The sequence below is a fragment of the Conger conger genome, chromosome 3, assembly GCF_963514075.1.
Source record: "Conger conger chromosome 3, fConCon1.1, whole genome shotgun sequence".
NCBI lineage: Eukaryota > Metazoa > Chordata > Actinopteri > Anguilliformes > Congridae > Conger > Conger conger.
Window position 1 is genome coordinate 51444112 of NC_083762.1, and position 14102 is coordinate 51458213.

The 14102-nt window shown below is 44.9% G+C and overlaps 1 protein-coding gene across 2 annotated transcripts in view; it reads left to right on the plus strand.

Moving 5' to 3' along the window:
- bcor (BCL6 corepressor) overlaps positions 1-1538 on the plus strand; it is a 61468-nt gene extending 59930 nt beyond the window's left edge. For both annotated transcript variants that reach the window (XM_061236283.1, XM_061236284.1), the window contains one exon: positions 482-1538. In XM_061236283.1, coding sequence (XP_061092267.1) covers positions 482-776 — 295 coding nt within the window. In that variant the 3' untranslated portion in view covers positions 777-1538. The remainder of the gene's footprint in view (positions 1-481) is intronic.
- The last annotated feature ends 12564 nt before the right edge of the window (positions 1539-14102 follow it).

The window sequence follows — 14102 nt, forward strand, 5'->3', positions numbered from 1 at the left end:
TCCCCCCCCTCTCCCCCTCTCTCCCTCCCCCCCTCTCTCCCTCTCTCCCTCCCCCCCCTCTCTCCCTCTCTCCCTCCCCCCCCTCTCCCCCTCTCCCCCTCCCCCCCTCCCCCTCTCCCCCTCCCCCCCTCCCCCTCTCCCCCTCCCTCCCCCTCTCTCTCTCTAGCACTGATGCAGTATTAATGACTCTCCCGCTCTGCCTGACGTGCTCTCAGCCCTCCTCACATTTCCGCTCCGCTCCCCCACTCCACTCAGCCGTCCGCCAAAAGGCCCCGTCTTCAAAACCTTTTCAAGTGCCAAATCGATTGGGTAGCGTCTTTTACTCCTCTTCTGCCCGTGTGTGTGCGCATGTGCATAATTGTCTTTTACTCTTCTGCCCCGTCTGTGTGTACACAGAATAGTGTGCATTTGTGCACCAGAATAAAGTGGCACATATTTGCATCCTGACCCCTCCACCCTCTGTTTCCCCCATCTCCCCCAGGCCTCGTAACTGGCTGCTGCTGTCGGACGTGCTGAAGAGGCTGAAGATGTCGGCGCGGGCCTTCCGCTCCGCCTTCACGCACATCGAGGTGGCCACTATCGCCGAGGCCGAGTTCTACAAGCAGGCCTCTCTCAGCCAGCTCTTCTCCTGCCCCGACGAGCTGGAGGGCTTCCTGCCCGACAGCAAGGAGCTGCTGGACCTGGTGGAGATCAGCGGCGAGCTCACCGCCCTGCTGGGCTCCTCGCTCGAGTGCCTGGACGGCCGCTGGGACCCCCTCAGCACAGCGAGGCGATGACCCGGCCCCGCTCAGACACCCACGTGTACAAAGTGTACATAACTGATCGATGTCGTAGACTGGAGCACAGCTTCCAGCTCTGCTCAGGACGGACTCTTAATTTAACATCCTCCTTATTTTTATAAATATAAATATATGAATATATTCAGATTTTTTTTTTTTTGTTGCTTTTATTTTATATACGGTCCTATTTCTTTCCCTTCCCCTTCACACAAATGTTCAGTTTCCCATGCCTAACTGGAGAGCTGGGGAATTGGTCAGAAACAAACAGGCTTTAAAATGGCTCAATTTCACAGAAGGCTTTTACACGCAGGACTTTAATTTTCACTGTGCACCTCAGTTTTAGTTTACAGGCCTGCCCACCTTGGTCAGGTGAAGGAATATCGTTTAGAAGCTGAAGTTGTTTTTGAATGTGGTGTTTGCAGTCTGAGTTTGTTACTCAGAGCTCTAACTTCAGGAGCCTTTGTTCAACCTTGGCTTTTTCTTTTCTCTTATTTAATATGAGAAATTAAAGATATTTTCGTGTGTTTTTGTAAAATAATAAAGGTTTTAAGATACTAAAACAATATAAGCCGTTTGGTGCAAAGCGTGCTTGGACTTGTAAATAAAGGGGGTGTTATTTGCAGTAACTGTTTCTGATTGGTGTGTTTATCGTTTATGCAGATGTGTTTAAACTTTGTAATTAAAGAATACCCCATTTGTATTTATATTTTACAAAAAAAAATCCTTTAAAAATAAATGGCAATAAAAGAGAATCTTCAACTCTTGTCAGACTCTTATTTACTGCCCCAGTGTTAAACTTGTTAGTGTCCCAGTATTAAACTCTTCTCTTTAACTATTAAAACCCTTTTTGTCATTGTTCATTACAAAGGATTCATTTTCTCATCTTTGTCAGATGGCCATGAGAAATTTGGTTCAAAAATTGTCAGATTAACTCTAAATAGATTATTGTGGACATGTGTTACAGGCCTGAAAAGTAAATTAATTCTTAGCTGTCCAAATACAAACATGAAAAAATGCATGTGATAAGAATGTATTTTAAAGGAGAATGATGGGTAGAGGCCGCAGGGCAGGGTAGAGGCCATAGGTAGAGGCCGCAGGGCAGGGTAGAGGCCGTAGGTAGAGGCCTCAGGGCAGGGTAGAGGCCGCAGGGCAGGGTAGAGGCCGTAGGTAGAGGCCGCAGGGCAGGGTAGAAGCCGTAGGTAGAGGCCGCAGGGCAGGGTAGAGGCCGTAGGTAGAGGCCGCAGGGCAGGGTAGAGGCCGTAGGTAGAGGCCGCAGGGCAGGGTAGAGGCCATAGGTAGAGGCCTCAGGGCAGGGTAGAGGCCGTAGGTGGAGGCCTCAGGGCAGGGTAGAGGCCGGAGGTAGAGGCCGTAGGGCAGGGTAGAGGCCGTAGCTAGAGGCCGTGGGGCAGGGTAGAGGCCGTAGGTAGAGGCCGTAGGGCAGGGTAGAGGCCGTAGGGCATCCAGGGTTTGATTCTCCGCGCACACATCTGCAGCCTTCACACAAACAAATATCACCCCTTTTGGAGCTCGCAGACGCTCCGTGGTTAACCTTCACCAGATGTTTGTGCAGGGTGAGGATTCACAGGTTTGTAAAATGCGTAGTTTATGACGTTACATTTAGCCATTCCATTGTGGCTGTCAACGGTTAATCTGTCATCTTTTTTTTTTTTTTTTGTAAGGAACTTTGAGATTGAGGAGTGTCATGTAGGAATTTACTGAAAGTTGAAAGGAAAGGAGTGGATTAAAAGAACGCTGGGTTCTTCCCTGCGCAATACTGAGGGGGTGTTCAGAATTGTGGAAGCTGCACCATAACGAAGATGATTCGCCTTCAGTAATCATTCCACAGGTGCAGTATTAATATTATGGATATGATAATACTGTCTATGTAGGCTATGAACGACAGGGCTGCCCAGTGCTGTTCAACTTTTTAACTGCTGAACTGTAGTTGCATAATGGAATGTGTGAATAATTAACTGCATTTTTGCATTAAACAGTTAAGTAGTTATGTGGCTGGTTCAGTTCAAATGAATAATGTCCCATGCAGCCACAAAGGCACACCCTTGAAATCACTGGAGCATCTGGAATGAGGCCTGGTCAGAATGCTTTTTTTCTGCTAGTCTTTAACAAGGCGAGGCTAATCTCGACAGAGAATCTGTATCCCATTAAGTGGAAGCTACAGCGAGGGGCATTAGGCTGTTAAGTATCAATATCCTCCGGCTCTTCTGGAACTGTCAGGTGGCACGTGGGTCAGGGTAACGGCTGCAATGAGAAACTGGGAGTTCAAAAATCACATAAAAATGATCGGTGCTCATGTAGTTAGTCAACAGAGAAAATGTTTAATGTGAAGTGGAAATACAGAATTGTCAAAATGGTGATGATGTGGGGATGCTTTGCTCCCTCAGGACCTGGATGACAATTACCCAAAATACAAAGACAAGTCCACATCTGTAAGACTGAAAAGAAACATTTTTTTTAGTTTTGGAGTGACCCAGTCAAAGTCCTGACTTGAACCCAATAGAGACGATGTGGCAGGACCGGAAATTAGTAGTTTAGTTTACCAACTGAGCTCTTGATAATTTATATCAGTGGTCAGAAAGAACTTTGTGTATGGAGCAGAATTTTTAAACAGGGATAGTTGGGTGCATAAGCTACAAAGTATAAGCTAGTAGGTTGGTGAAACCGTCGCAATGAGATCCATTCTTTAGTTAGCCTAAGGAATCGGGGCAGGTTACAAAAAAAATAGGGCTGGCAGGGCTCCAAACTTGCTAAGCCAGAAATAATCGTCATTGTTGTGACAGAGAACGGGCTCAATCGCCATAGCTTGCAGGAGAGCTCTTGTTCTCCTAGATGATTTTCAGATGTAGGAGATGTGCTTTTTATTTTAGCGTTCAGGCAAGCGAAAGCAGCAGGATTGATGCCCGTGGTTTTGTGTGTTTGCGTATCTGAAATCATATACGTATCTATCGCGATGACCGACAGGAAGACGATATAGGCTCCGTATACACATACCATTTAATATATGCAAACCATTTAATCTTTGTATTAGCAGGCACTCTTATCCATGACAACTTACTTTTAGAAGGTTACCCATTTATACAAGTTATTTGATTAAGCTTGCGGTCTCGCACAGCATGATCTTCCTGGAAACTCCCTGTTTACCAGAGAGTCCTTCCATCCGCTCTCGACGGGCAACGGGACACTCCGCTCTGCGCTGCGCCAGTAGGCATCCCAGGATCTGTTGTTTACACGACCAGATCGATGTGTCCTTACACACAAGGGCAATCCAAGCAAATACAGGCAACCAGTTTACACAACCTCTAACGCGACTCAGGATAATTTTAGCATTTCAAGCTAACATCCCATTCTTCGGTTTAATTTTCACATTTTGACATTAATTTCCAATTAAGTTGACTTGACAAAGGAAACGCGCCACCCGCCCCTCCAAACCCCCCGTTACCACTGGCACTACTGCCACTGTGGTTTCAATTGTCTGTTGGCATACTTGTTTTTCCTAAAGCCTTTCAAGCTTCAAGCGATGCCAAGATAGCGGCGCGACTAGGAGGAGTAGGGCGAGGGATGTTGTCAGGAATGTATACAGAATATACTTAAATCTGCTTAAAAATGAGCGGCTACAAAGATGGATGAAGGGACAAGATGGAATGGTTAGTTCCCAAGTGAATGACAAATTTTCCGCATCGTAGCCATATTGGAGGCTAGTTCGCCGCGCCTAATTGACAGAATATGGGTGGAGACTGAGCTATGTTATGCGACCCAGCTTGTGGATATTTAGGCTATATGAATACTCAAGCAGCACGTATCAGTATTATTTTCAGAGCTAATTATGAGTTGTTGGTCATGTAAGAATGTGTTGGCCGCATGAACGAATTCATTAACTAATGAAGTCGGTTACCTTGCCGGATCGAATGAGGTAGCATATATATATATGACTGAAAATTAAGGAGACAGAAAACATCTTCTTAAACTGATTATTGGTCTTGGATCATTTTCTTGGAAGAGAACTGGCTACATCTGGTGGTATTGAGTACTTTGATTAGCAATATAGGGTTAAGTCACAAAGAGAATAGGACTATAATAGGCCTTTATTGCAACGCAAATGACTCATTTTGCGTGTGAGTAGCTAGTTTATCTTTCTTCGCGTACTTAGTAAATTAAATCCATTTTTCTAAATATGTATATTTTTATTTAATAGCCTATCCCTAATTGCGTGAAGAAACTGTGTTTTACCTGCTAATGGATTATCCGGATCACTGGCAAATTTAGTAGGCCCTAATCAAAATATTGAAAACAGGTCAAGACCAATAATCCGTTCAAGGGAATTCTGCGTCCTCAATTTTCAGCTCAGATAGCAGGTTGTTGTTACATTTGTTGTTCTGGTTGTTGTCACATTATGGACAGAAAATCCAGCTATTTGATCCTCCTTGGACTGTTTTCTTTTTCATAAAACAACACGAGTTTATCTGGTGGCACATAGGCCGCGTCAAAGGAGAGGAGTGTGATATTGAGCATCTTGCAGGCGCGTCCTTAAATTCGCGTGTGGACGAACCAGATGCGCTCTGTTCCCAGAGGCCACTGGGGCTACCTTCAGCCGTCTTGCCAAAGCCTCGGGCGAAACGTAGGAGATGTCAGTCGTTTCGCCTAGGGAGCCAACAATGATGTGTCACTGTTTTGCTCCTGCCGCGTGGCTAACGTTGTTGGTGCTACATATCGCGCAACGTCTCCGCTCCCTCCACATGTCATATTCATAAATCATATTTATGATTGGCCAGAATGTTCATCATCTAATGCACAGCTCACAACTCATTAACAATTTGCAACGTAACATTCATTAGTCATTAGCGTGGAAACAGCTAATTAATATAATATACACTCAGTGAGCACTTTAAAAAATAACTAATAAATACCGATTAGACTTATTAAATCTTCTGCTGATGTAGCTGATGTCTACTAGGTTTTACGCCTTTGTGTTCAGAGATGCTCTTCTGCATACCACTGTTGTAATGTGTGGTTATTTGCGTTACTGTCACCTTCCTGCCAGCTTCGACTAGTCTGGCCCTCCTCTGACTTCTCTCATTAACAACGCGTTTCTGTGAACTTCAACTCATTTGATGCTTTTTGTTTTTCACACCATTCTCTACAAAGTCTAGAGTCTGTTGTGCATAAAAATCCCAGGAGAACAGCACTTTCAGAGATACTGAAACCACCCTGTCTGTCACCAACAATCATTCCACGGTCAAAGTCACTTAGAGCCACAAGCCTTTTGGGATAATTCATGGACAAAGGGGAACTTTTTGGATGACACAGGTTGCATTATATGTGCATATGCATAATGCAAATACAGCACTTATCTTCAAACATATTGGTGGTAGTGTGATGGTGTGGGGATGCTTTGACTTGGGACTTGGACAACTTGCAATTCCATGAATTCTGCTCTGTAACAGAAAATTCTCAAGGAGAATGTCTGGTCATCCGTCTGTGAGCTGAAGCAGAAGCGTAATTGGGTTATGCAGCCAAAACATAGAAGCAAGTCCATATCTGAATGGCTGAAAGGAAACATCGGTGATGTGGGTGTTCATACCTTTTTCATGAAATACATGTTTACTCAAAATGACTGCGCAATTATTGCAATATTATGTTTATATGACTTATATTATATGACATTATTGTGCAATATTACATTTTGTCTAAAGATCTGAAACCATTCAGTGCGACAAATATGCAATCATAGAGAAAATCTGGAAGGGGTTGTAATACAAATTGTATTAAAAGTGTGTTTGCTGCTCTTATGAGATGACTGTAAATATAAAACAATCAAAATTGCAGTATGTATGTAGTATCTAGCCAAATCTGAAAGGAGAAAGGGGTTGTTGAAACGGCTTGCCTCAAAAACACAAATCCAGTTTTAAGGGTGAGCTGGGGAAAAAAACCGTCTCTGGTGGATAGAAAACTCTAAACTAATTAATGGCAAGCAGGCCTTTTCACAGCACGGGCCACTGTGGTTCCAGAGTGTGGAAGCAAAAAAAAACAGGGGGGGGGTGTTTGCAAGCAATTTCAGAGGAAGCCAGGAGAGCCTGCCCAAAAAAGATTGCATTATCCTGCTCTGTGAAAGAAATCAGAGTGGCAGTCTCCAAGGCAGGCTTCAGGCAGCGTGCTATAAAGCGTGGTGACTCTGCTTTCTGTGACGATATTGTCGCTTAAGAGGGAGGCTTTAAGTGGAGGCTGGGCACAGACATGGAGTGTTAATATTTGGGGGTGGGCGTATTCGCTCTGGGAGACAGGGGGTGGTGAGGGGTCTGTTCTCTCCTGAGCGTCCTCTCTGGGGTCCTGAGCAGCTCCAGCTGTAGGCAGGAGACCCCCGTTGTTCTGGGGTTCCCTTCTCTTGCCGAGCTCCACAGAGTCTCCACAGGCCAGAATCCCTACCGGATTCACGCAGCAGAGACCAGACCGCTGGTATTAAATGTACAAATTACAAGGCTGAATACCCAATAAATCACCATTACTGGATTCTTGGGGCCATTGATATTGTCTTTTTTCACAGGATTTGTTTTAAGGAAAACACGGCCACACATACAGGACGGACTGCAGAGAGTACAGAACAAAAAGAGGAGCCATATATTGTATGACATTAGGTTGAACAGAGCTCAAAACTTTTTTCAATCAATTTCATGATGTATCCAAATTACTGTTAAAACCATCTATGGATGCAGCAAGTTTGGTGAGTATATGAATCACATAGCCACATTGGCAACTTGGTAGAGAATTTTAAAAATAATATTCCTACTGGAACTGAAAAAATACAGTTTAGGAATTGTATCCATCCGAGGGCCAGAGACCTATAGTGTTATGCAGGAAATAATTATTTCCAGTAGCATTATTTGCAGCTAGGCTTTTCCTTCTTTATAAAAGGTATCATAAATCTGTGCCATCAGCCCAACTTGTGATTTTATTTGGTAGGGATGCTTAGATGCTGGGTCTATTGACACCCTCTCACTTTGTTTTATGACAGGGACAGGAGGGGGGAGGGAGAAAGAAAAAACTTTTCTTACACAAGACACTGGGATAAGACTGGAAACAAGAATTTGACCCCTGCCTCTTGTACTACTGGAAGGAAAAACCCCGGAGCAATGTCAAATATTGGTCTGTCAAGTCCAAAGAGCTCTGGTGGGGCTATTTTTCCATCTTCCTGTCTGGACCTAGGCAAAAACAATCACTGATGTGTTAGCTGAACCCCCCTTGAACCCGAACATCTAACAATAAAAAACATCGGTTTCCCATTCCGGATACTGCCTTTGTACGGTCGGTGAGGCTGCGGTAGGACATTAAACGAACGAAATAATATCGGCAAAGCACCGTGTGCTCAAAAACATGTTAGTGCGGGAGTCGCACTCTCCGGGAGATAACAATGATCCAGCCATCTGTTCGAGTAATCACAATGGCAGCGGCGGCTTTTAAAGCTTTGCGTGGCAGTGAGTTTGAACTAGAACGAGGGACTCGCAGGCGGGGCCTGTCAGACAACGCAGGAATACCACCAAGCAAGACGGTTCAGATTGCAGGAAGCTCTTTGCACGCAGCAGTGCCTCCAACAGCCGTTATTAATCAGCGCGATCCACCTGCAGATCGTTATGGATCGCTTACAGTCTCAACAGAAACGTCAGCCCCTGCCCCATCCCTTGGCAACGCGGTTCTACGAAAGAAGCTCCGCGGGTGCACATTGTTCATCGTCTGTAGTCGTATAACAATGGGTTGAGGGTGGCGCGTTCCGTCGTCGCTCAGGTATGAGGTGGCTTTTGAATGTCGCATCTGGAAAACACCTCGTATATGCTACTTCAGAAACCGCCCTGTTTATTGTCTAATTTGTCGGTACATATTCAGCGCTTTGAGTATGGAAAGCGTATAATGAACAAATAAAAAATAAGAATTTATTTTTTAAATTGTCTGCATATAAAACAAATAAATAAAAACCTAATCACTCACTACATCCATCACAGTGAGATTAGTCAATCGCAGTTGCAAATTGACATTTTCCATGCATATGACTGAAAATAGCTATGGAATAGCTATGCTTATTTCCATTGTCACTTTTTGATCGTGCCATTAAATAGGGGGGAACCGGCATAATTATTGTTCTCACTCCAAAGGTAACGTGAGCAAAAGCAGTGGAATTTACCCAGAAGAGCATACGTTTGTCTGTTTGAATAAGGCATGTTACGTTCGAGGTGAGCACAAACGGTTCATGTACAATTTAAACAAACGTAAACGTTGTCAGATGTTACAATTGTAAAATATGTGTGTGATGGTTGTAACAGAGGAGCGGCACAATTGTAACAACGGAAGAAAAGAAAAAAACATAGATCCTCAATATCTGCATCATTTTCCAGGACAAAAAACACTTGGTTCTAGCGAGTATATTCTCAAGACTTCAAACTTGCAGACTAGTTCGAGGAAAGCACAGTGCATATATGAACGCATGTTCACCTCCGGCTTATAGTATTTGGTACAATTCTGAAGCTTTAAAGTTGTGCCGGTTCTCCCCGACATAGTTGACATTTTTTACTAGCCTATTATTGCAGTTTTCGCGCAGTGTGTACCTCAAGAACTTGAGGTTGATAGGACAAAAACATGTTTTGTCACGTCACAGTCTAGTTTTTGTTGGAAATAAAAGCTGTAAAATTAATCTGTTCATACAGCCTCTAAACATAAATGTCGATCTACATGCTTGTTTGGTGTTAAAGAAGGCTATATTTTATATCTTACGACCACAAACCCCAGATACCAGCCATTGTAAAGCCAGCTAGGGTCGTCAGAAACGTAATATACTTAATATCTAAAGTAACTATATTCGCACCAAAAGCTATTTTGACCAATCGAAAACATATACTGAGATGAAAAATATATTTAAAGGGATAGTCAAATTTCTCGATTTTTAATCCATTAATTTGCACGTCCTTGCCATCTGCGCAGTCTCCCCCGCCCCCACTGGGCGCATGTGTTGGGAGCGGTGGCAGTTTAAAGCTACGTTCATAAACATCTTTTTGCTGCTCAAGCCGGCTGAACAGTGTTTCCTAAGTGCTATTATATGGCTGGCTGCGGAGCGCGAGAGGCTGTGCTCGTGATAGACTGTTGAGGCAGAGCGCTATCCAGCCCTCTCCACCCGTCTCCGTTCTGGCTCCTCTCGCTGAGGCGAATAAATGTGTTTTTGAAAGGCTACAGCTGCTGTGGAGACCAAGCGACGACTATTTTTTTCCACAACAGAAAGGAAAATACACCCCACCCCCCCCCCCCCAATCGAAATGCACAACGTCTAACCAATTCGCATGACATTAATAGTATCACACATAGACAGTAAAGTGTTGTGTTGTGCTATAGGCCCCCGCTCACAAAATTGCAACAATGACTATCGTCCAAATTAATAATGTACAAAAAAACGGCCTTCTCTTCGTTTGGCGAGTAATCTCCACGACGGTGACCAAGACGATTTATTCTGGAATTGTGTTTCGTAACAAATAACTTGTGGTAAATGCCTATTGCATGCCTTCTTGATGATACGTTTTCAACTTTATCCCCCCAAACGCCCCACACTCTAGTCTGGGAAAAAAACGCACCCCTTTGAAACTCAAGGGTGTCAAATCTAACTCTTTCAAGCGCAATGGGTTGAAACTACAGAGAAAACCAGCGACACTCGCATTTCCTTACTGTAACATGTTCAATTAAATAATTAATACCCTACGTGAATGCGTATATATGCTAATGTACAGTAGGCTAACATATTAAGTAGGCCTACAAATTTGCATTTGTAATTTGGAGAGACAAGTTAATTCATTTGGATTTTTGATACGGATGCGGAATGAAAAAGCACCACCTGGAAAGCGCACCGTCCCAAAGACTTTTTAGTCTAGTCTAGTCTCTAATGAGAACACCGACCTTATCGGACACTCATACATTCACAAATAGCCTAGGCCTGCTCTTTCTCCTGCTGGCGCTATGCGACGGAGATTACTACCTTTGGAGGCAGGGGTGTTACGCGATCGCACGTGCACTTTCTTCGCCTCCACATGCACGTACAAATAGAAGGTCACTCGCCGTGATGGATTATCTAGCACGGAAGCGTGCACATTCACGAACACAGTTAGAAACAATCCCTCTGCGTGCGCACGTACACACAAACACGTAAGGCTCGCTGGAGACCGTTAGCGGATATAAACTACACAAACGCTGCAAATCTATTGAAAGCCGAGACGCACGATGACGAGGATACCAATGAAATATGCATGAGCTGGGAGCGTGCTTCTGTATTACGGAGCGGCTGCTAGTGAGAGGAGCCAGCTCAAACGGGAACTTTGATATTAGCGCGCTGCGGACCACCTCAAGCGCAGTGCTCCTTCCTCTTTTTCCTACGTAGGGACTGGTGTGGAATCACGCACTCCGGGGCGATTTTTCTTATTCCAGGCAAACCTCGGTCTGTAGGTTATGAACTCGAACCACATCCAGCACCAAGATATCCCCAGGAACAGCAGACAAAGACACCTTCCTTATTTCGCGATGCTAACTCTCAGTAATCGAGGAATGCGGCTAAGGGGCATAATGGTGCGCTGGTATCCTGTGTGATACAGGCTATGTTTGTGTCTGATGTGGCAATACCACAAGCAGTTTAAACATAAGACCAGATGAAAGGCATTCTTAACAATACGATGTCCACAGGGTTTTAATCGAACCAAACAATATACATATGAATGAAAGGAAAATCTAGCCTACCATATACACCAAAACTCGATCGCCACAGTGTTAATTTAGACTCCTGTGCACAAGCACATTAACATATTAATCAACATATACATTTTTTTTTCTCCAACGGGATTGAACTATAGGCGATCTGCTGTTAGTTGCACGCTGTAAATATTGAGAGACAGCTCCTTTTTTGAGTGTTTCTGGCGAATCGCGCAACGGTCAAAGCGGTATGCTACAACATTCTCTTATCATGTAGCCTATACACACGTACGCACACATCAAAGTAAAACACGTTTGGAGGAAAATGAGAACTAGAGCCAATGAGATGGGGGGAGATTCCGTTTTTTCGGCAAATTCCCTGACAGGCGCGTTCGCACCCTGCGGAAACTCCGGGCGTGTCAACCTAGCACTGGGCGCCTGCCAGCGTCTTCCCGAGCTCCGCTCCCATCGCGCAAACACCCGAGCCTCGCGCCCACTAACGAGCAGTTCCTGTTGTTAAAGAGGAAGTTTGCGAGGCAGGGCTGTCGCCCACGAGCTCCCAGCAGCCAGCGCAGAGAGGTTTGCACGATAGCAGCCGAGCCCCACAAAGCATTAAATTTAATGCTTCCTGTTCAGCCTGCACGTCTTTCATTTCGGGCCAGCTGTGGGCTTCAATTAAATTTTTTTTCCTGTTGAGCCTTGGCTGCCAGTTGCCGTCATTTAACCAGTGCTGCACCGGGGCCATGTGAAGAGCCGAACAGCTGACTCAAACCTCTCTGGGCCCCATATTAATCCCTTTGTCATGGGAGGGCGTGCTTCTGCTGTTTTACGAGCACTGAAAAATAATTCAGCGGCGAGGCCAGTTTGCGGCAGGCACATCGTGCTCCGACATGCCAGGGGCTGCGAATGTTAAATTGTATCCAATTACAGCACGCGCGGCGATAAGGGAGAAATAATTCTTTCCGTATGACAGCGAGAGATTCGATTATTATACGGGCACACAGGCTCTCGTACCAAGCTAATATATTTGAACCCGTGGAAATCCCCGCAATTGGGAAGGGGTGCAGATTTCGGGTTTTGTTTCCCATCAAAGGGATAGATGAGAGAGAGACAGACGCCGCAGTGATGAGACAGGCAGGGTAGGCAATGCCATGTTCTGCCTACTGTGGATCGGTGTGATTTATTTTTTGTATTTTTTTTTTTTTGTATTGTTTGGGCATTAAAATGAACTATAAGACGCTCACCGAAGGCGTGGAGACGAGCATGTTTATTAACGTTTGCAGAAGCTTACTTCTTTAAGCGTGACCACGAATTACTTAAAATCTACTCAGAAACTACCTTCAAAATGATCATATCGACTTTTGTGAATTTTTGGGTAACATTTTTTGCACGTGTGTAACTAACGTGCAGTTGGTGCCATAAAACGGATTTATTCTGTTGAGATAAGAGCGAGGGATGGCTATTATTATCATCAGACAATTTTAATAAAGATAAGAACGTACAATCTGATTCAACTTTATGACGTCTAAAGACGGGTAATCAAAGGGCACGCATACACATCTTTTTTTAACAACGTGTCGGTACGTGACTCAAGTCTGTTCTCTGTGAATGAGTAACAGGGCGCCTTGTGGACTAAGTGTAAATTAGGCACGTACGTGTACAAGGTAGAGGGGAGAACTGAAAGCAGGGTACCACGACTGGAGGCCATTTTACACCTGAAATAACCCAGAACGCCCGCAATCGTACACGCACGGAGGGACTGTATTTAACCAACTCTCCGCGATAGCTTAAACTGAAAACAACAACAACAACAACAACAACAACGCGAGAGGACAAAACTGACAAATCACGTTCTGACTCAGGTTTTTTTTTCAGAAAACTTGTCTTGTTCCTTTATTTGAGTAACACTTTAAATTCAGTAGAACAGAACCGGAGTCAGTCGTCAATGCGAGGAAGTCACAGCGCTGTTGAGATAGTTGCCCTCCACGGGGTAGTAGGCGACTGTGTTACAGGCAGGACAGGTGTCTGTGAAATCCCCGGAACACTCAGCTGGGTTTCTGAGCCGTTTTTCATTTCTCCGCTGCAGGGTGAAGGTGACGAGAGGCGCGCCTGTGTGGGGGACTGGTGAGCGGCATTTCCCCTGTGCAGTTCTGTACACGGGCTGCGCTGGGCTCGTCGCTCCCACGGGCGCCGGCTCTCGAACAGCGTCTGTTTCACCACCTCCTCTAAACTGTCTGCCAATCGCGCGGCAGCTACGGCGGCTGACAGGCTGTCAAGGTGTCTCCTGACGGGGTCGTGTCTAGCGCTGTAGCAGCCGCTGCGTCAAAGCGACAGGCCGGTCTGCGTGTGGCTGCGCTGGGGGGAGACAAGCCGAGGTGAACCCCCGCTCTCCTTCCCTCCGCTGCTCTCACTGTAGCCCGCCTCACATTGAAGGCATAATCATACAAAAATATACATATCATGTACAAATACAGATAACACTGCATGCTTATATTTTGTAAAGAAAGCAAATTATTAAAAAACGTTGCATGACATATTACACGAAGTTAGATAAAGTAAAACATCTCGAAGGTGCAAATAAAAGCAACAATACGATGCGAC